The 23,591-nt window shown below is 38.0% G+C and overlaps 1 protein-coding gene across 4 annotated transcripts; it reads right to left on the bottom strand.

Moving 5' to 3' along the window:
• Nucleotides 1–1,799: 1,799 nt before the first annotated feature.
• Nucleotides 1,800–23,482, bottom strand: iqch (IQ motif containing H). Of its 4 annotated transcripts, none has more exons than XM_006789259.2 (20): nt 23,277–23,482; nt 23,076–23,171; nt 22,879–22,970; nt 22,710–22,785; nt 21,705–21,806; nt 19,826–19,928; nt 19,006–19,148; nt 18,367–18,900; nt 16,360–16,426; nt 15,390–15,473; nt 15,123–15,304; nt 13,970–14,242; nt 13,649–13,837; nt 8,213–8,333; nt 7,692–7,978; nt 4,632–4,790; nt 3,216–3,338; nt 2,874–2,935; nt 2,192–2,300; nt 1,800–1,996 (listed from the first exon to the last, which is right to left on the bottom strand). In XM_006789259.2, the coding sequence occupies exons 1-20, from the start codon at nt 23,337–23,339 to the stop codon at nt 1,919–1,921; spliced, it is 2,943 nt and encodes a 980-aa protein (XP_006789322.2). In that variant the 5' UTR covers nt 23,340–23,482; the 3' UTR covers nt 1,800–1,918. The 4 variants fall into 4 exon arrangements, with proteins under 4 accessions (XP_006789322.2, XP_006789323.2, XP_035763077.2 ...); XM_006789260.3 differs by lacking the exon at nt 1,800–1,996 and adding an exon at nt 3,053–3,101 and having other exon boundaries at nt 2,209–2,300; XM_035907184.2 differs by lacking the exons at nt 1,800–1,996; nt 2,192–2,300; nt 2,874–2,935; nt 3,216–3,338 and having other exon boundaries at nt 4,646–4,813.
• Nucleotides 23,483–23,591: the final 109 nt, after the last annotated feature.

Below are 23,591 nucleotides of genomic sequence, written 5' to 3'. Positions count from 1 at the left end.
TCTACCGTTATTTACCACAAAAAAATAAGCATGAAAACGACAAATGTATGTTCTAGCTACCAAAAGACCTCTTCAAAATTAACCACCACTGACCCCAGTGCCAATAGGCTAATAAGTGTTTTGTTGGTTCCATGAACACACCACCTACTCCTTTAAAATCCACTTAAAACCACCACAGCAACTGCTGAAACATTTCCACGGTTCAGTGAACTGCTGTAGATCAGGACCATGGACAGCAGTCTATAAACTACGTGGTAATTAAACACCGCAAATAAGCCATAATATATACATATATACATATATACATATGCTATATTTAATACATGCGCTCATCATTTTTGTTTCTTTTATTATTTACTCATATTTTGAAAATGTTTTTAAAAACCTCTTTAAGAACAGGCATTTCAATTTATCTTTGGCTATAAATTTTGTTGTATGTGATGTGATTCTTGTTACATGTAATAAAATACAACCCCCCCCCAAAAAAAAATAAATAAATAAAAAAATAAAAAATAAAAAAATAAACATTTTTTTTTTTTTTTGAAATTTGCGTTTTAGTTCATGTTATTTAAATATATCTTTGCCTGTCTTCCTTTTAGCATTTCAGTCGTTTGTGCAGCACTTACCTGCAGGAAAGGGGCCATATAATAAAGCTTGATTGATTCATTGATTGACCGTAATTTGTCAGGGTGATTGGTAATGCCTTAACAACTTCACAAACCAACCAAAATCCCATCTGCATGATTTATAAATGATTTGCTAAATAATTTAGGTCCAATTCTGTGTAAAATGCAAATAGATAATAATTAAGTGATGTGAAAATAAATTACAGATGTATTTGTCACAGATGTTTTCAGTGTCTTAAAATATTATTTCTGAAGTCAAATATATGTGAAAATAATGCACACATTCAAATGTAATTCTAGTCTCTGGATTTAAAGGTGTAACAGATCCACTGGGGTACTCAATCCTCCATAAGAATTAGTCCTGTGAAGTTTTTCCATTATCACATGTTGTCTTTTTTGCAATACAACTGTCTATTTGAACACAGGGGGGTAAAGCATGACTATGAGTGCTTTTTCCTGGAAATCTAAAATTTTATGTGCTTTAAAAAAATGTACATCAAGTAAGGCTCTTGGATAAAATTAACATATATAAATCCTTGATACAAATTACAAAATAAAAATTAAGTAAGATTTAAATGTTTTTTTGCAATCTCAAATCCATGAATACACGCATCGTCTCTACTTAGAAAGCTTAGAAAGTCAACATTCACAGTCCAGTGAGGACCAGACTGAAACACTGTCATGTCACCATATGAGGCGAGTTGTTTGAAATTGTCAGCTTCCAGATGAGGACTTTGACAATCAAACTAGTTTAGACTCTAATCTAATTTAATAAAAATCAACCACAGTAGTGCATGGCTCAATTTGTACAGAAGAAAGGTATTCTGGGAGATCCTAGTGTGTATTGTGACACCAAACGCAAATAGACTTCTGTAACAGAATATATATATATATATATATATATATATATATATATATATATATATATATATATATATATATATATATGTGTTTATATATATGCGTATATATATTTGCGTTTGGTGTCACAATACACACTAGGATCTCCCAGAAGTGTGTACATATACTTCTTTTTATGTACACACTTTTTGATTTACACATGCAAATTCCTTCTGCATAGATTTCTGGTGGTGTAATCTTTGTTTATAATAAAGTATATTCAGACTTTTGAAACTTTTCACAAAGCCAGTGATTTTACAGATTTGTGACATATTTAGGCTTTTTTTCAGGAATTTATTTGGAAAGTCCTTCAGTCATCTTCAGAGTAGACATATTTAGTTATATTTAGTGATTTTGGAAAAGCAAGTCAGCAACACTGATTCTGGAACTATCTAAGATGCAGGTTTAGCCTCCCCTTGAAGCTTGTTCTGAGTCATCTGCAGTATATCTTCTATTTCCTTAATCACCTCCTTCAAGTAAAGCAGACAGAAAAGGAAGCAAACTTAGAGTATTACCTATTATTATTCCATAAAATCATCAACATTAACTTGAAAATATATTCTTATTAGGATATTTATGAGTAGTGATCATGCTTTCAGTTTCACTGATACACAAGTTTCATGACAAATAGATGAGGAGAGATCATTAACTCATTAACATGGTACCATGAAATTGGTTTCTCCTTGGCTTTTAGGGACTGATATTTCCTGATGAATGACTGACAGATGCCGAGCAAAGGTCGCGAGAGCTCTCTGGAGATCCTCTGAGACTGTTCTATTAACGACACCACAAACAAACGAGTTTACTAATGATCCCCAAGTCGCCAGCTAAGAAACAATCACCTTGTTCATCTGATAGTGGTGGTTAAATGAAACTTTCAGCAGACAACATCTTCGCTCTTTAGGGGGATGAGCACAGCTTGATTTAACTGTTACAGCATTGTGGAAGCGAAAGGATTTGTGTGATAAATATGTTAAATAACCCTCTGCTTAACAACTTTTAGAGTTTGTAGAATTACCAAAGCTAGAGGTGGCATCTTAATCCTCTGAAAGAATTGATTTTACTCTTAGTCATGTGAAGTCTTTCATCTAATCGCCTATTGTCTTCTTTGGAAAGTGATTGCCTTTTTGAACAGAGGATAGTAAAGCTCCATCTCCCGGGGATGAGCCTCAAATTTTATACACATATATGCAGCAAAAAACCAAAAATCTTATTCTCTTCCACATTGTGTTTGTCTATATTTCTGACTTAAAATAATAACAGATCAGCTTATGGTTTGTCTATAAATAAAGAAAGTTCATAACTCCTGTTTTCTTGTATGGATCTGGTGTAGTAAGACATACTTACATCATTCCAATACTGCTTCGCTTAGTGCTGTCAAAAAAAGCGAAAACCGTGCCTTGCTTTGTCTGAAACACAAGCAACAAAAAACAGAGAAAAATAAAGCTTCATCATTGTATAGCAAAGAGTACTAACTAAGAGTGCATTTCAACCCTGCTTTAAATCTAAGCTCTTTAAATTCACACCTTTTCTGTATGTTGCCCTCCCTCCATATGCTGTTGTACTCATTAAAACCTGAAAACAGACTCTGATGTGTAAAATCTGTGCAGTTTCCCTTTGTATTAACCATATAACAGGAACAGTGGAAATGATGATAGAAAAGCGTGCAGATCAACTCTGAATTGTTACCTTTTTGTTAAATCTTATGCCATGGGCCTTGCACATCATAAGGAACACCTTATTGTATAACATGGAAAGGTCAGAGTGAAATAAGTGGTTCCCAATGACTGCACAAAGATTTCCAACTGGAGCCTGGACAAAAAAAAAAAATAGACAGAGAGAAAGAAAGAAAAAAGAAAACAGCAGAAGATGTGAGTGATGACTGTTTGTCAATTAATTCATTGAATCCAATAATTTAAAGTTTGATTATATTTGGCAGCCAAGTATGGTGGTGGTGTGTGAAATAGATAGAGCAGAAATGGCTAAACCCCAGACATGTCCTTAGGGTCACTGCTGAATTTGTGTGTGTGATTAGTGAACGTGATGAGTACGGGGCACATGTGGTAAACTGTTGGGCCTTTCTTAATTAACTGCAGGGAGGAACAATTAATGCTTAGAAGACATGCCAAACACAAGATGAGCTTAATTGTACGACACCAATCAAAGAAACTACAGGTTGGGGACTGCAGATTTTTTTTCATTCAATCTAAGATGAAAGCATTAGTGAATCCACAAAAGGAATACTCACTGCACACAGCATTCTGTATCACCGTAATAGAGGGATTCTGTTTGCATGTGTCATAAGTAACACCAGAGAGGTTGATTACTTAAAAGTGGCAGGGCTTAGGAGGATAAAAATGTTCCTGCTTCTCAGCCACCTTTGGGAGACTTAAAGAGTAGGCCTAAGCCCCCGCGAGCTCAGGAGATAGCCCATAACTTGCTGTGAAGGGTGTGTGTTTGCAGTTGTCAGATGCAGGGCCCTCACACAACAATAAAAGCTTCCAACTGGGATTTAATTGTGTTTGTAATATGCAGGGCCTTAATGATGGCCAGCGCCGAAGCCATTAACCACTGCAGTGGCTCAACTGCTGTACTGAAGCACCAGGCCACCAACTAAATGAATGTTTGATAAAATAATACAAGTCGCAGATCAACAAGCGTAAATTCGGGCATACTGCTAATAAAAGAACTCTATTGTTTAAGGCCTGGCACCAGGTTGATGAGGTGTTCAAGCATGCATACACATGCATAATGAAAATGGTATGAATTATTAATGTGTTGATTATTTAGGCTCATCTATCAAAATGATAATGAATTCAGCACCTAAACACCAATTGAGCTCGGTGCATAATTACAGTATTTAGTTGTATTTAACAATAATGAAGAGCAAAACGTTGATCTATCTTTGTGATTACTGAAAGGCTACGAATAGCCTCCATAGTCTCAGGCTGCTTTTTTGTTGCAGAAACTACATGATGGCATCATTTGATTTAAGAAGAAAAAGAAAAAAGTGTGAATTTAAATTATAGCATCTAAACTCAATACACTGATAGGTGGGTAAAGACATAATTTAAACTGCAAATATAAGCAAATATAAGACGGTACTTTGGGCACGATCTGGTGTTCACAGCATTGCTCTCTGATTGGCATTGGCGCTTCTAAACAGCCTGTGCGGCAATTCAGCGTTCCTCCAGTCATCATCAGAAGCATCTGGGTCATGGCCAGCTGGTTACTGTATGTGATGTCCAGATCAACAGCCCACACCTGCAAACAAGACGTCGTGAACTCTGTGTCACGGAGAGAAGACAAAACTCTATAGACTTAATAATTTCAATTTAATCACAAAAAAAATGGAACATCGAAGTATTTCACCCCCCCGACCTTACAAAGCGAAGAGTTAGAACCTCTTAATCCTTACAGTGTTACTCATGTTAAGAGGCAAACATAAGGAAAACACAGGCATGGTGAGTGTTTGACTGATTTAGGTAATTCAGTTTTGACATGTGCACAAAGTAGATCCTTCCCTGTGTATTTGAATTCGGGCAGCCCTGGGCATGTTTGGCTCAGGTCTGATGAGAAGTAAAGTTCAGTTATGTATGGTAAATGGCATCATTATAAGTATATTAAGGGGTCAGGTATGGTCGTAGCCCTCCGCTTAAACAGGGCTAATTTTCCCAATAATAACCTAATAGCTCTGCCCTTTCTTCAAAAGTGACAAATAAATCACCAGTGAAGGAGTTGTTAATAACTAAGTGGCAGTTGGCTGCCTCCTTTAGCCGTTCCTATTTGTCAAAGTAAACGCTCCTGCCACCGAATGCAAATTGCTGCCTGTCTGAACCCGCAGTCTCGGTAACCCGAGTACTTTATCTCCACCAGCACATGGACATCTGACCATACGCAGTAATTATCTTAAATACTTCACTGTGTTTTATATAAAATTTGAATATATTGTAAAGCATATCGCACAGTCTGCTTCTATAACAATTGTTTTTGGGACCGATTAGTGCGACAGCGTGTAAAAAACTATTTCGGAGAAATACCTGAAAATGTGAGATGTTTGGAAAACTGGAAAATGTGTGACATGTTTATCTGAAAAATTTGTTTTTAAAACGTTATAGAGACAAAAATAGCTTTTTCCTGATTTGGCATAATCTGATTTATAGGGCAGAAGTTACGCAGTTTTGGTTAGTAACCTTTTCTTCCCAATAAGAAAATGCCCAAACTTATGATTTATAAACTGCAGAAACAAGTATGAAAATTTCACAAGGTACATAAAAACGTCAAAAAGAAAAAGTACAGTATGTAGATACAAAGTTAAAAAAAATTCAAGGTGGGAAACACTTTAGCAGAACTGAGTGAGCTTTTCTGTAGGTGGTACTTTAGCTACCTCTGGGCAGATTCACGTCTCTATATATCAGGTTGATACCTGGGCCTGAGTGATGGACACACTTCACCAAGCCATTCACTCAACTCACTAAAACTCATACACCCCTGTCCCATTGTTGCTCTTAACAAAGCTGTGGGAAATGTAAGCCTGGATTGTACCTGTTTTCTATTGCCTTGCATTTTCATTAAAAGCCCCGATGCTGCAGCTGGGGCCCCACCGTTCCACAATGTGAGGAAAGACTGCAAGGGCAAACATATGTGACCCACTTCTTCCCATCAAATAAAGTAGGCAGCTTTTAGCAACAGGTTTGAATCTAAATTGATGTTTAAACCCAGACAGGTTTGCCCATGTGGCTCTCTTCCATCTAAGCTTTGTGTGTGTGGGGAGATGGTTAAGAATCTGTCATTAATGTTCCTGCCTCTATTGAAGCACACGCTGTTTTATAGTCTATTCTTAATTATGCTGTCAGTGAGTCCCTTTCAATTTCAGGTCAACATTGAAGATGAAAATTAATTTTAAGCCTGTCATTATTTCATTCTAAACAGGTAAAGGAAAAAGGGCCTGATTCTGTCCCGAATACATTTAAGAAATTTCTGCTTTTAGTGTCACCATTTTGTCACTGAAATGACAGTTTAATTTGACTAAATAAAATCACGGGATGTAAGAAAGTACTGCAAGTTGGTTTTTTACCCAAAAATAAATACAGCATGGTAGAGTCCACAGTCTGTGCAAAGACTACTGACAAAAACATTCCTGGCTGGATTTCTAAATCTTCAAAGAAAGAAAAAATGCTGATAATCTAAAACAAAATCTGACATTTGAGGTTATAAGATGCAAATTGCAACACTGCTTTGCTTACATCGTACATTACATCTAATCCAGAAGATACTACCCTCTAGTGGCAAGTGTGCTCTTTCTCCAACTCCGGCATGTCTATTATGAATATAAACAAAAGAAGGAAAGTCGGAAAAGTGCAGGGACGATATTTTTTGAACTGTTCTGAATAAAAATCCATCATAAATAACTAGAGGACAAATTGTATTCTGCTACTGGTGTTCTTTCATGTTTTTTTAATGAAAGAAGGGGAAAGAAGATAGTGTCCTTCTTTCTTCTTTGTGCTTTTGTAAAACCTGTAAAATTCCACAGTATTTTATAGACTACATTACATACAAAGCATTTCATCATACAGCTCCAAATCAATAGGCAGTCAGTCAAGCCACATGTTAGGAGCAGAGGTTAAAGCATCATAAACCAGTCCATTTCAAATATCATAAATCAAAGTGCTTTCAACGAAACTTAATCCTGACAAATGAAATAAGACTTCCATGCTGCCTGGCTATAATAGCGAGATACATTTCAGCCGACTGCTGCAGGTAGGGGTTAAACACTGACAGGGTATCTTCCCCCCCCCCAAAGCTGCCAAATCACTTTGGAATGACCTATTGTCTGAAAGATAGGTGCCTCTGAATTTCTCAGTATTGTAAGGTTAAAGGGCAAGCCTTAAATGGTGGAATCAGTGTATCGACACAATAAGGCTTGACAGTTTATTAGATGGCCTTGTGACACATTTGCTCCCAGTGCCCACAGTTTGCCTTATCTTTTTTTAAGATCCCAGGGGACTAATATGGGAGGCACCTAACTGCTCCTATGGATCCAGCCTAAAAATTGATCTTTTCCACCAATATGTTGAAATAAAAGCATCTGCAGAATGTGTTGTAACACCTTAGATCATATCTATTATGATAGATAAGCTAAGATCTTCTCTGTTTGTGCCTCACCTTCTTCTCCATGGTGTTATGGTCCAGAAAGGTAACGAGATCCACAGAGACATAACCTACGATACGCCGCTGCAGGCAGGCCCGGCCCACACGGGTGCAGATGGAGTGCAAAGTTTCTGGGTGTACAGAGCTCTGAGGAACAATGGAGCCTATAGCTTCAAGTTTGCAACCACCATGGAGTTGGTCTCCACAAGAGAACATGGTCACTTCACCCCCTGGCTCCAGCAGCAGATCTACTGTCAGACAGGTGACACTGTTTGAAGGGGGGTAGGCCTCCACCACACCTCCTGGGAACATAGCAGAACAGATAAATGGCTCTAGTACCCTCAACAAAACACAGCCTAACAGTAATACAGGACCTGAACTCTCCCAGCTGTTTAGCAATCACAGAAAGTTACATGAAAATTATTGCATTTCACAAAGGCAACACCTGTGAAGCAGGAACGACATAGGAAATCCATATTACATGCTGCTATATTTGCAAGTGAAAAGCATTCAGTGCCTGACAATAGATATCTAACCTTGCCTGAGGAAGGTCTTCAGGAAGCAGGCCCAGTTGGGATAGCAGGAGGTTTTAGCAGGCTGGGCATAATGGGTCAGCCATTCTGGGATCTCATCTAAATATCTGAGCAGCACAGTCTCCTACAGAAAGAAAGTGCATACATTAAACATCTACTGAATATTATGCAAATTTTAGGAGTTTTTGTATCAATTCAATGCAAAAAATAAGTTTCAGTTACTTCATTATTATTAAAGCTTTGTATGTGTTGACCATATTATTGGAAGCACATTGTGTTATCCGGATGACTCCAGTGACTGCTTGTTGTCCCCCAGACCTTGGGTGGCTGCTTCAATTTCTGTGCAAGTGTCTGATGGATATTGCGGGAGGGTCCATCTGTGAGTGACAGCCTATTATCAGAAGGCCTCAGGAGTCTAATGGCTTTAACTCACAGCCTCCAAGCAGCTGCCCTCAATAACAACTCTCTCCGCTGGGCAGTTGATGAATACGTAAGCTAACCCCATCTATCTGGGGATCAATCAGGGCTTGACTGAGATCGATATCACTCTTGTTTCTGTAACTAGGAAATGCCATAATGGTTACACCACTTAATTATGCTGTTAATTTCTAACTTTTGTTTTAGGTTTCCCTGAAACAGTTTGACAACAACAAGTACAACTCTCTTCTTATAAGGCTATGATGGCTATATTTAAACTAACAATGCCCCGACTAAACCCTCTGTAGCCATTTATACAATACACAGTATGACAACAACAACAATGCTGTACGTGTGGCGCCAACAGAGAAGAATTTAATTTTTTTTCATACACAATAAAACATGAAAAATCTTTTTAAGAGATGACTAAATTATAAGTAGAAATAATATCTTTCTTCTGTCCTCATACTATCAAGATCATTACTTTGTTTTGAGTGCACGCTGTTGGGCTTCACTGGAGACAGGACCAGAGATTATACTGTTGATATTCCAGTCATGTAACAGCCATCATCATATTCAAGTACTGTAAGAGGCGAGGTCAAATGCTACACAGTGATTCCCCCTATACAAACCATAAAGCACACAATGGTGCGGCAAAAAGTGTAAGGGAACGGTTGTCATTCTCAACGGAAGAGCAAACTCACCCCGGGACTTTGCCTATGCAGTTCACAGAAACAGCAGGACAGTAAGAAAAGAAAGAGAGGTATTTTGCAATAAATTATTTGGACTTAAACTGCGTATAGTACCCCGTGATAGGATTCAGCCTTTGCTTGGTGTCCACATAAAGCCAAGCAATCTGGTCATAAATAAAATAGATGTTGCCCTGGCTCTTTGATTGCCATTTCATCTCTCCACTACATAGCACAACAACTGAGATACTACAGTGAACAGGTCTCGGGAACAGGAAGATATAATCAGGCTACTCATATATTTCGCATGAATATTTGCTTTACTTCAACCTCATCCTTGAATTTTTTGTACAAACTGAGGCAAAATTTCTTTGCATAAACATTGCAAATAAATACTTATGATTGTCTTTGCAATGAAAAAAACAAAACAAAACTATATATATATATTTATATATATATATATTTACATATATACATATATATATACACACACACACACACACACACATACATACATACATATATATATATATATATATATATATATTTATTGACTAAAGGAAAGATTTTAAATTCCTAAATTCAGGTTAATTATATTAAGGCAAAACATTACATATTTAAACTCGTCCATGCAAGCACAGACTGCACAATATTTAGACATAGAACATCTGTATTAAATGTCCCTCTACCTCTTCAGTGGTAGTGATTATCAAATGACCCATTTCGCTGACAAACTTAACCTAAATAAGGTGTTGCTCAAGATCTGTTTGTACACAGCATGACAAAAAGAAATACTCCATCTGTTGACGCTATTAGGTGTAATTTTTACCCTCTTGTGCCTAATGATCCATATGCAAGCTGTGTGAGCGCTTAAGTGTGTGTATGGCCCCCTTCGGGCATTGCAAGGCTGCAGATCTACATGTCTTTAACCTCTCTCTGTGTAAATGCTAAAAGAGGCCTGGGGGCTTTCTGCAGGCTAAAACATTGTGCTGGAAGCTGTGGGCCTCACAATATTTAGAGAAACACACGTTTTCTAAGACCTGTGCAAAAGCTCCTATAGTAAGGATGAACCCCCCCTTCCACACACACACACACACACACACACACACCACCACCCATCCATTCTCCTTTTTTTATCCTTTTAGGCTATCCTTTTGCATAGCCAGAAGGGTTCTGAATGTTAATATTATTTTGAACGAGCACATGGTATTATCTGACTCAAGCTTTCTCATATGGAGCCCGTCAGACCAAGCAATAATTAAGAAAAAAGGGCCAGTCACACTCATTTATCCCCCATCTACTTTTATAGTGGATATAATGGGACTTTAACTAAACTATGACACATATGATAATATACACTTTAATAATCCCTTTGATATTTATTGGTAAACAATTATTGGTGAAAGCTGATAAATTATGGATTAGTATTATAATGCTTAATTTGATCATTTGTATTTGATTAATAATTTATTAAAACTACTGTTTTCGTAAAGCTTGCAAAATATTCTGGAGTGTATTCACTAGCTGTCATTACGAGTGCAGTTAGATCTATTGTTTTTCAGCAAAGTGCTCTATTAATGAGCGTCATTTCTCAAAATGTATGAAGAAGGTTAAACATTCATGATAGTTAGAAGATAATGATTAGATACATTAATATAACATATTAATATGCTCGGATCTACTCAACAATACTGTTTTATGATCTTTCAGCACAAAGAGCCAGATTGCACTCTTCTGTATAAAGCATTTCAACAGAAGGTCAGTATGATTCACATCCAAGTGGCTAACAGATTTTAGGAGAAAACAATATCGTAAGAAAAACATCATGCAATGAAGAGCACAGGATGTGGGCTTTGCTTTGATTAAAAGAGCAAGGTGTAGAATAAAGGCCAGTTAAAGTGTTGTGTCCATATGGCCCAGAAGCCCCGAGGCTGTCGGCCTACACTGGGGGCCTCGGCACTCTTCCCTCTCCATGGGACCCCAGCTGGTGAAAGAAACCCCATTTACTTCCCTGTGCTGCTTCAGCCACCATTATGGACCTTGGCTGTGGCTCAGCCACTCTCTGCCATAATTAACAGCACCAAAGCCACAACAATTACAGCCCCGCACCACACATACACTCTGAATGAAAGAATGAGCTAATAGGAACAAAAACAGAGGGAGCCACAAGAACCTTGAGATGACTGCTATTCTTCCGAATGGAATAAAAAGTAAAATTGTTGTGCTCCAAGCCCACAATCATTAGCCTGTAATTAGTTTACACAGTGCTCCCAGTTAAATGGCAAAATACGGTAATTAACACATGACAGAAAATCAAAGGCTACTTTGTAAGCATATGAGAAATAAGAGCCAGGGGCTCAGGCGCTGTGTACAGATTGCATTTGTTGTAAATGAATGGTTTACCATTGATTAAATACATTTTATTTGTTCTAAATAGATCCAAGATGAAACCAGGATTTATATTTTCAGGAAAAACAAATTAATTCTTGCAACATCGTATTTGCAATTTAGACTTTATTTTACAGAGAGCTCAGATCTATCTAATGAGTGTAACAGATGTAAAAAGCTCAGTATAGCAAACATTAGCTACTATTAATGTAATTTGTATTTAAACTATTCAGTTCTGTTCTATACAAAGTTACTGATACAGTAACAATTCACAGCAGCCATCACAAAGAACTTTACATGCTAAGGTAACAATTCCCTCTGAACACTAAGGGGAAAACCTCACTCAAGCTGCAGAGTAAAAGTATCAAAATACACATTACTTTGGGAAAGTCTTGAATCTCCCCCCATTTCTTTTAATTTAGTTTTAAAGGATGTATTTTCTCCTAATTTCCTAAGTGATCTTGAGCAATATTTCTCTAGACTTTTTGAAGTTTTTCTTTGGTTGCTATTTTCAGTCCAGTCCTTGCAACTGACCATCTTCAGAAGAATATTTTTTTCTTTCTTTTTTTTGTTGAGCCACATAACAAGCAACTCAGCAAAGAATCAATTGTAAATTGTATCTTTAGGAACTTTGTTACTAGCTGCTGTCACATAAACACAATTTGTTTCCAATTCTTTAACTGAATCTACAAAAAATGACATAAAATTTAAAAAAAAAAAACTATCTGCAGCACATGAACAGCAGATGAAAGTAATGTCCTTAAGAAATGTGAGAAAATCCAATAAAGACCTGAGCCAGGGACTGAGAGATACATTTGACACTTTAGTTGATCTATTAGCTGTTTACTGAAGTCCCATCAGAAATGATCCCAGTGGAAAGGTTGCTGCCAAGAAGCCATTCTTAAGAAAGAAAAATTACACAAGTACTAGACTGAAAATCAGTGGCAACAGGTCTTAAAAAGCAGTGAACCAAATTTGAAGATTTTGGTTTAAATCGCTGTTAGTATGGACGGAGGAGGTCAGGATCCACCATCTGTAAATGCTGATTTGCAACATCCAAAGAAGAGCTTCAAGAAGCCTATTGCAACAAAGTCTGCCTAAAGGTGGTGATACCAAATGTTGACTTTCAATGTTGTTAGAATGGTACAAACTCTGTTTATGCCTTATATACTGTATTTATTTGTATGTATGTAGACATTTCAATAAGTCACTGCACTTGTTTTCTTAGCAAAATATAAAAATGAGGGGTGACTCAAGAGTTTTGCACAGTACTATACGGATAGGCAACAGTATGTTAAATACACTATTTGTACTGTGATTTGTTACTGTTGGATGAGTTAATCTAGGTTATGTGTGTTTCAGGAAATATCTATATGTATAAAATATGCATAAAATTAAAAAATGTCATCTATTGATTTACTGTTCTGAGGCTCTTGGGATGACGTTTAAAATACTGTACTAAGGGAATCAGCATTGCCACTGACCCCAAGGTGAAAAATTACATCTCTTTGACCCTAATGTGACATATCTTTTGTTCCTTCAGTGACAGAAGTGAATCTAACCCTTTTTTGGGTTTCCTTCTGAACACCTGGGCACAGTCTGGACTTTAATATCCAGTCACTACTGTTAACTATTTAGTTGTTACCATGTTAACTTAAAGTGGGAGATTCCTCATGGGTGCTGTAATAATAATCGCAATAAACTTTATTTGTATTGTGTTTTTGCAAAACCACTGCTTTGGAGAGAGCCATAAAAACAGGATATAATAGTAAAAAAAACCATCAATTTGGTGAGATGTAATAAGGAAAACTAATCAAAAAAGAAAAACAGAAACTCCAAATTCAAACTCATTTAATAAAACATTGCATAAAATTGAGTGTAAAATTATGCTCAAAATTTTTAAGTCACAGGAAGATTGACATAATGCTCTGAGTCACATCTTTACCTGAATGCATTTTGGGTTCCACAGCTCCGGACCGTAACGATGATACTCCTGCAGAGCCCACTTATAGCAACTAAGATGGCATGTATCACAATATGCTGTACCGCGGCCGCCATCCTCTGAGTCAATCTTGAAGAGCCAGCGCTGCACATCAGTGTTTTGAGTCATAAGCTCTGCCAGTGTTTCATGAAGCTTGACCAAGATTGAAAAATGTGAAGTGCAAACCAAATTAACACAAACATTAGGAGGGAAAATGTATTATGTTTTCATCTGTTACTGAGCAGTGATGAAGGACTTTGCGTTATGCAGTATTTGGTGTCTGACCTGGTTTAGTGAGTAGATGTTTCCTTGACCAGGTGGCACATCGATCTCTGCCCCCACAAAAATTCTCCTCGCTCCAGATTTGGTGCTGTAGTGTTGAGCAATAGCAGGTTCTGGACCCAGGATTGGTAGCCCTAACTCATCAGCTACCGCCAGGTCATCCACGTGGGCAATTCCACCCACAATATAGGCATGCTTCCCCTGGATCAGGTTTCTGATGTGCTTCAGGGTTTGTGGACTGTACTTCAGAAGTGTAGACAGGCACATGTTATGGGTCTGGAAGAGAAGAGGGGAGGATGATTATTCCTGAAGCGGAGCGTTTTCACTGTCTCTTCCAAGGGTTGTTTCTTGACCTGATTTATCACTGTGTACACAAAATAGATCTATTATTGAAATAGCCAGCAGGGTTTTGACCTCTCCTGTATTCTAGCAGGTTGAATTGATAAAAGCTGCCTGTGGGAGGCCTCCCCTATCCTTCACATCTTTAATGTGTGCTCCCAATGAGCTCCTTGGGAATACAACTAATTACTTCACATCTGTATTTATTTGATCCACATGGAATTATCCCTTCTGTCACTGGCAGAATGCGCTGCCAGCCATGGGTAGCAGTGATTCATCTCAGCAACACGTCTGGCACAGTTTAACAACAAAACAGCAGGAAAATCAATAAAAAAGAATGAAGAAGACCATGTCATGTTGCACATTCAATCTAGCGCAAAACGATGGAATAAGATGGATAGAATGGCTGGATGTGCAAAGATAAATATAGCAACGGCTTCACTTTTATAGCAGTGAGATACTCAGAACTATTAAAAATACAGCCTTTAAATGTAATGAGTTAATTAAACCACCCACTATGGAATTTAATCATCTGCTGAACAACATCTGAAAACACCCTCAGTTAAATTCAGTAAAACTTGCAAAATATGTAGAGTTTTGGTTTGACAAGTAGAAAGAAAGATGAAAAAATGTTAGACAGAGTGTAGCGCTATAACAACAACCTCCTTTGGTACCCTCTAGAGGATAATTTATAAACTACAAACGCTTGTGGCATCTATAAATATATAGTAAGCAGATTTCTGTGCTCAAAAGGCACATTGTTATCATGTTAATACTTAAAAGTTGCAAATAAATTAGTGAATATTGTCATCCTTACTGGGAAATAATCTACAGCCTCAGGTGTGAGGATGATGTAGCGTCTCACGGAGGATGAGGCTCGAGCGGTCGTGGTATCAGCCCCATCTGTGGCTCCATCACACTTCAGGAGGCTGGTGTAATAGTCCAAGATGTCGTTTCCCAGATGCTGGGGACATATGTAGATCACCTCCACATTTTCATCTACAATTACACAAAAAGTGTTTTACAAATGGCATGTTTACAGATATGAGCAATAAAAAAAAAAAACGTAAGCAGTGCAGCTTACCTCTAATATCACACAACCTGCTCATTTGGATGTTCTGTAGGATGTCAAAGCCTCTCAAGTTCAGTCGTTTCCTCTGAGAGTATCCTGTCAGAAAAATGTTATATGTTATCTAACAGTTTAAAAATCTGTAGCTCTGTACAACTACTGATAATGCGCTTGTTACTAGACTTGGGGGTGAGGGACTTAAGTCTAATCACACTGTAGTGCAATCCGATGATTAATTTAGCTTAATAACTAGCAGGTGCTGTGCCTGTCGCGTGCTGGGAGTCCTGCTGCACCATGTCCAGCCACCACTGAACTACATTCAGTGATACCGCCAGGATTTTAGCCCATGTATGTCTGGATTTCTGCCTGAGAGAGAATCCTCAACTGAATCAAGGTAATTAAATGATTGGATTCATGCTAATTAACAACAATGGGGTTCAACTTTCTAATTATCCTTGCTCACACAGCACTCTCTGTAGTCACCCCAAGTGCAAATAAAGCATTCCATCTGCTAGTAATTAGGCTTAATAATTTTAGACAATCGCTCAATGATTTACAATGCACATGCCTGATTACAGTCTAAATGTGGATGCTGTGGTGAAATTAGAACAAGAACCAATCCTAGATTGCACTCTGTGTTTAGCGTAAAAAACACAGCAGCGATTCCTCTTTTGTGTCTTTTTTTTCTGCCTTTTTTTTGCGCAGCAATAAAATAAGACCTTTGTGCCGCTTGTAAATATTCACCATAATGGCTTTTCATTTGCTTAATCTACAAATTAAATGGCGATTGAGACTAAATTGTTCAGTTCCCTGGCATGGGGACTGTCATCATCCTGTGAGTGCTTTCCTGCAGAGAGTCATTTGAACGAGACAGAGTGCCTGCACCAGGGCCACAGACTGGGGCAGCAGAGTGGTGAGACCGGGGGTGACTGCTGCTAGATCAGATGTGCTTGTGTGTGTGTGTGCAGCAGGCAAAGAAAGCTACCTAATGAAGGGATGTGGATAATGGTCCTCTTGAAGGACTGGATGCGTTTCCAGTTGGCTGCCAGATGCTGGGGACGGAAAAAAGGAGCGATCAGAGATGGGATCGCCAGAGCGTATGCACACACACATACACACACAAATCATCATATCACTGCATAGCTAAAACACATCAAGCCAATCTCTCTCTGGGCTCACAGAAGCAAACCAAGCATAAAATACCACCGTAATTAAATTAAGCGTTTACTTTAGGAACATCTTCTCACAATTAATTCAATCAGCAAGGTACATGATGCTACTGCCAGGGGAAGATTAGCAGGCTTAATTACCAGGGTATGAATGCTTTAAGAGTGAGAACATACATTTAGTGCATGTATACACACACAGTAATGGTAAAACTAAATGAAGTTGTAGGCACTAATTAATATTATGTCAGCGCTCTAGAAGATGTTCAGCCAGATGACACAGAGACATGACATCTACAAGAAAAGGGAAAAGGATTACAGAATATTACGTATGTAGAGCAATTGAACTGTCACAGCAGTCTTTTAAATAGAAACACTGTTTTATTTCCCATGTCTAAGATTACAAGTTAACGTAGTTAAGTATACGTCGTGCATTCTGCCATGTTAAGGAGATGTTAAAATATTTGGAGATACTGAGCATAAACTTTGGGAAGCCTGGAAGTCTTCAATGAAGAAAATCAGTCTTTTCAGCCTAACAAATCAAAAAACGAACTTGTTTTTAACTGCAGTTCTGGTGTAGATTATATGTACCATCACTCTTTTGCATCTCTTAAATTATGCCAGTGCAATTAGAACATGTTTTTCCTTTACTGTTTATTTACACGTTAAAATTCACAGTAACATATTATTTTTGAATTAAGAAAAAATCCCTTTCCAGTATGTGGGCAATATATAAAACACATTCTCTGAACCATATTTGATTTTCTTCACCTAAATCTGCCTTGTAGCTTACTGAAAGACACAGAAGCCATGACTATGTAAATATATTTTATTTCATACTAGTGGAATAAGATTCATTAGCTGTTCATTAGATCAGGATTGATACTTAATAGCACAAATCATGCTCACTTGCTAAAAAGTGTGGCATTTTTAAAAGCAGAAAGATAAATTTTTTAATATTTCCTAAATTAATCTAAGGTTGTAAGAAACTGGTAAACAGGTAAAAGTGCTACAGACACTGTAGAGCGCTGTCCTATCTTATAAGAATATCAATCCTCTCTAGGGTAAAGAGAAGTAGCCTTGTGCTTGATCGACAAAGAACACAAATGATGATGTGGCACTGAGAAAATACATAATCAATTTTTTTCATTAAATCAGATGTTGAGTATCAGAAGAGAGAGAGGGGAAACCTTTCCCTTTTAGAGATCAAATAATGAACAAATGCCAAAACACGTATTTCATTTTTATAAAATTTCATCATATGTGTAGTAATTATTACTTGAACTGTAACAGACAATCAGCTGATTGTCCCTAGGCTTTGTAGCCTTCATTACCACTGTTTCTGCTTCTGTCTTCTTTTACAGTGTGGCTATACTTATATTTATTGTCTTCATCCCGTCCACTTTTCCATTGTCTTTTTGTTTTCTCCTTAAACTTTACTAAAATGTGTATATCTGGGTTTGTTTCTTTAAATCTCACACTGTAAGAACTAGAGAAATGCATTTTTTACCACTGTAAACAATTGTCTATAACACTGCATCTTGGCATAGCATTACATGGCTTCTGTCCTAATTTCTAAAATTGTCTTGGTGTTCTAGAAATGACCATGTGCCTTAAACCAAATTGGACCTTGTAAAAGACAGAACATTTATACTAAACAGAATCACAATGTGCAACCTTATTTTAATGAAAAGGAATCCATTTACAGTCAAAGGACAAATATCAATGGATTCATTGGATTTGGAGAAATTGAGAGAATAGTCAAGAAAACAGGTACCAGAGCATTATTAGGTAAAAGAGAGATGGAAGCGAGAAAGTAGCATCACCTGTGCTCTGCTGCGACTGTTTTCCAGCTGACTAAAACGCCGAGCCTGCAGGGCCTTCCTGACACGGCACAGCTGAGCGTGCATCAACCATGAGATGGCAATGGTGCCCGCCGCCCACTTGCGGCGACAGTGGCACAAGTAGGCTGTCCGGGCTAAGTAGCGCCTCCAGGAGGACTGGATGTGGATGGCAGCGGCCTCGATGCCTCCCTCTCCCTTGTAGCGCTGACCTGGGTGCGAGATGAGTTCTGAAACCTCCTCCCAGTTTTCTAGCACTGAGAGGACAGGCATTGCTGAAGGAGCCTTACTCCAACCACTATCCCAAACATGGCTCAGCTCCACCAGGCGCTCTCCACTCACTTTGGCTAAAGGCACAGCAAACTCCCTGAGCAGTTTTTGCAGGGCCTCTAGAACATCAACCACACTGCTCCAGCACAAAACAAAACACTGCTTGAAATGACAGAAGTCTGCAGCCATAGGGTCGACCTGTCCACTTCTGATTGTAAAAAGGTACCTGGGGATATCTACAGGCAGGCTCTAAAGAGGAAACAAGTAAGAGACACCCAGCTTAGTTATTAATAACAGTGTTACAATTCATGAAAATGTTGGTTTTTAGCACCTACTATTTTTGAATTAGTGTACCTGAGGACTTCTAGGAACCATGCTCTTGGAAGTTGTGGCGAAAGCTGGTGTCTCAGTGGGTGTGCAGTCTTTGTCTGCTCTTAAATAAGTGGAGACAGCTTTTGTTTTACATACTGGCTGTTCGTGGCACCTGGACCTTGAATCTATCAGGGCAAAATTCACAGAAAGACCCGAATATATTTTAAAAGTGATCAGAAGTCAAATCAAGCATCAGCTATCTCTTCAAGAACAGAGTCATTGAGATATTTAACCTAAAATCATGAAAGAAAAACTAAAACAGCTAGAAGGATGAGACAAAAAACATAATAGCTTTGGCAAAGCTGATGGACTTTTATCCAGATTCTTAACAGTTTGGTATTCTAAAATGTAGAACTTTTAGCAAAGATAAATGACATTTTCCATAAAAGACATTTTTAATATTCCCTAAATAAATTCAAGGTTAATGTAAAAAGCAGACAGAAACAGGAAAAACTGCTATAGACTCTGTAGAGTGCTGTCCCATCTTTGAAAAATATCAATCTTCTCTGGGATAAAGAGATGCAGCCTTGTACTCGATCGACACAGAACACAAATTTGGATTTGGCACTGTCCTCGTTCATCCTCTCCCAGGATTAAAAAAATATATAATAGTATCTAAGCTTAATACTACTAACTTAATATAACAATTTATATGATTTGGAGTTTGACACTATAGAGTATTGTGGAATTACTGACTTGATCAAACTTTCCACAAACATTAAGCAAACACAGAATGTCAAAAGATGTTTGTCTGATTATAAAAGATGAGGTGATGGTGTAGGGGTGGTGAAATGCTGCTAACCTGTCCCAAAGTCTTCTTTGGGGACTACCAGGATGTGATGGCCCTTGGATTCAGCTCTTTGAAGATTCACCACAGAGCCAGGGATTATCCTGTCACCTTTTGCCTGAACAGAAGATTTTTGCAACATCAGTGACTGCACATCAGATGTAAACACAACCAACAAAATGCTGCCTGACATTACCTGCTACTGTCCACATTAAAACCCATCTGTCCCATTAGACATGAAAACATTTTCTAGGGGAATAAGTATAAACAAGCGATTCAGGATAGCATGCTTTATCAGAAACAACAGGTTTGCTGCATTCATTAAGAATTTAGAAAAGTGCCACTGGCAATAGGACCTTCGCTGTAACTCACTGTCAATCATAGTTATTCAAATCTGTTAACCTTAAACATTTTAATTCATAACACTGGATCACAATAAAAATAAAACAAGATTTATTGGCCTAATTTCAGTATGAATTTGTTGTGACTACATTTAAACATTTCACAACTCATAAAACAGAAAGTTTGTGCTCCTCCAGATTTGTCACCTAATGTCCTTTCTTTTGTTCTTCTCAGACCACTGAGCTCTTTGACAGACCACAGGTAGCAGCCAGGTGCAGTGAGATTCTCCCCTCAAAGGCACACATCTGTTTCAGATGAGGTTGGGAAAAAGGTGGCACCCTTTGTAAAATTGCTAAAATGCAAACGCTCATTGCCTGGCATGGGTATGGAGAGTAGAAGAGCTGGCCTGAGTTGCAGGAGATGGTAGCAGGCAGAGAGCCAGTGGTTAGCAGTTGGGGAAGCTACGGCTGTCTTATTGGCATGCTGGACCAGGTATCCACTTCTGTCTTGAGACAGCTGTAAACCAGTAGCCCATAGCACAGCAATCAGGCGCCTGTTACTTTAGAAGAATGCTGATGTGCTGCAATCTGCTGCTTTCCGCTTTCTGCAGCCAGCAATTCCATCTCTCCTATATCAGAGTGACAGTCTTGGCCTATGTTTCTCGTGTCAGGTAGAGATTCCCAAAAACATATCAGAAAAGTGTGTAAAATAGATCTAAAACTAATGCCGACCTTTGCAAAGATTAATTTGTTTGCTGTGACAAGTGCTGGATGTCATCCCTAAGCCAAGTGACCTTTACGTCACAGACTGTCTGAACATGAGACTTGAGGCATCTATTAATACAGAACACTACCATCACTCTTCACTCCAGCACACACTGTCTATTGGAAGGATTAGAGAGTAAGTATCAGGGAAAAGAACAATGATATCTAATTCACCACAGGTGCAGCAGAAACTTTTCTCACTGTACAAAGCAAATACCCTGAGGAAATAATTATTATTTCATGATTAAACTCTGACAAAACTATGATTATAGCTGAGACTTCATGCAGTTGAATGGTGTCCTTTCCAGCGGTAAGACTGAAATGCCCCATAAAAACATTTAAAATATAATTAGAAAACATTGAGCCTGATGTCTGCAACAAATGAAAAGTCTAAATTCTCTTTTGTGGTTCCGTTTTACAAAGCCACTGCAAATTATCTGTCAGCTACTTTGTGTAGAGTATTCAATCCGACAAACTGTAGCACATAATTTTTGGAGAAAAAAACAACTATCGACATCATAAACAGATTCAAAGGCTCCAGAGAAAAGCTGACTAAAGTGGCAAGTTCACAGGGTTTATTTTAGACCCACCTATGGTAAATAATACATCACAATAAGAATAACTGGATTAAGAGTTGTTTATGTTATAATATTATGTATATGATCAGTAAATGTAATACCATGTTTATACTTCATTTGAAAGAAACTATGGCTTTCTGTGTAGTTTCTACAGTGCATGATAGCAAACTACAACTACAGGTTATTCTACATTTATGGAATATTACTTACCTCATTTGCTCTCTTCCTGTGAGTATCAGTAAGTGATTTCCCAGATTTCTGATGCCTAATGGATCTTTTGTTTGGCAAACACATGTTCAGTGCTAACTTATCCTGAAACAGAGAAAGGAAAAAAAATCAGAAATTGCAATAGAAGATGCACTCTCATTAGTCTATTCATTAGGTATACCTCATCAGTACCAGGTTGAATCCCCTTTTAAATCATAGCTGCCTTAATTCATAATGGCATAAGTTTCATCAAGAGGCTGCAAACATTCCTCAGAGACTTTGGTACACATTGACATGACAGTATCACGCCACTAATACAGATCTGTTGCATCCCAGAGGTGCTCTGTTTAAGATCATGCGACTGTTGAGACCATTCGAGTACAGTGAACTCATTGTCATGTTCAAGAAACCACTTTGAGGTGAACGATCTTTGTGACATGGTGCATAATCCTGCTGGAAGCAGCCATCTGAAGATGGTTACACTGTAACTGTAAAGCGATGGATCAACTCAAAGGAGTCTGGCTATTCTCCTCTGATCCAGAGAACTTTCCAGAGAATTTTCTCTCTTTCAGACAATCCTCTGTATACCTTATAGAGATGGTTGTGCAGGAAAATCCCAGTAAACTAGCAATTTGTGAAATACTCAGAACAGACCGCCTGGCACCAACAATGCTACGTCCAGAGTTACTAAAATCATCTTGCCCATTCTGACGCTCAGTTTGAATTTCAGCAGGTGATTTTGTACATTCCTAAATGCACCAAGTTGCTGCCATGTGATTGGCCTATTGATATTTGCATTACATGCTGTTAATGCAAACAGGTGTACCTAATAATTTTTCCAATGAGCGTGTAGTTAGGATTTTTGCTAAACAAAAAAGGTATCAATCCTTGCCCACTTTTACCTTGCCTATCGTATTGCACGTGTTTAGCTTGTACACACCCTCATTAATTGAAAAAAGGTAATTTATTATCCTTTTTTAAAGTTTCTGAATGCGCGTAAAAATCTACCTGTTCCCCTGCTGGAGCTCCTGGAAGGTTTTCTCTCTGTTTCTTCACATCTGAGATTTTCTCCAGACAAGGAGTCCTGTGTAAATTCATAAGAATTCTAAACATATTTAATCAAATTTGCAAAAAGGTAATGGTTGAGCAAAATATTCCCACTAAAAATACTACTTACCATTTAAAAATGGTCTTTTTTTGTAAATCTTCAATGGGAGGAAGAACCAGCTGCTGCTTATTCACTGTTTTCAAACAATCCTCTGCATGTTTCTACAGACAGTCAAGAACTTATTAACTATCGGTTCTTACGTGTACTATATTTCAGTTAAGTCTCTTTATTTAATATAAATGCTACTGTGCGTGAAGATTTCTCACCCTGATGTTCAAGGCCTGAGTGTTCAGTGTTGTCCTTCCCTCACTGACAGTCACTTTCTCAAGACTAGGTTTGAGTTGTCGTAAATCGTCTTCAACCTGCAATACAGTCATAAAATGTAAATACTCCAGAAAATGACCTAAAAACAGCATACACGAATTTGATGATTTAGCTAAAGGCAAGATAAGTCAAGGAAACTTTACCCAAACCGAAACAGCTCCCGACTTGTCTTCCTTTTTAACCACTTCGGACGTTTTTTTCATCATTATTTCTGGGTTTGTAACTGAAATATATATATCACAATGGCGAACTGTACTAGTTACCCCAATGACTTTTCTACAGTCATTGAGTTACCCACTGTTAGCGAAACAATTAGCTTGTCACCAGTGAAAGTTTCTGATTCGGTACACGTAACCTTGACGACGAGACACCGTGCAGCTCATTTCTTCCTGGAGTTTGAGAGTCAGGCATATAAGGATCACGTCTCAGTAAATAATTGTTTATCCCAATGCTCCTAT

This window comes from Neolamprologus brichardi, chromosome 7 (assembly GCF_056152115.1).
Source record: "Neolamprologus brichardi isolate AB-2024 chromosome 7, ASM5615211v1, whole genome shotgun sequence".
Taxonomy (NCBI): domain Eukaryota; kingdom Metazoa; phylum Chordata; class Actinopteri; order Cichliformes; family Cichlidae; genus Neolamprologus; species Neolamprologus brichardi.
Note: the sequence above shows the minus strand (reverse complement) of the source record. Positions and strands in the feature narration are given on the sequence as shown.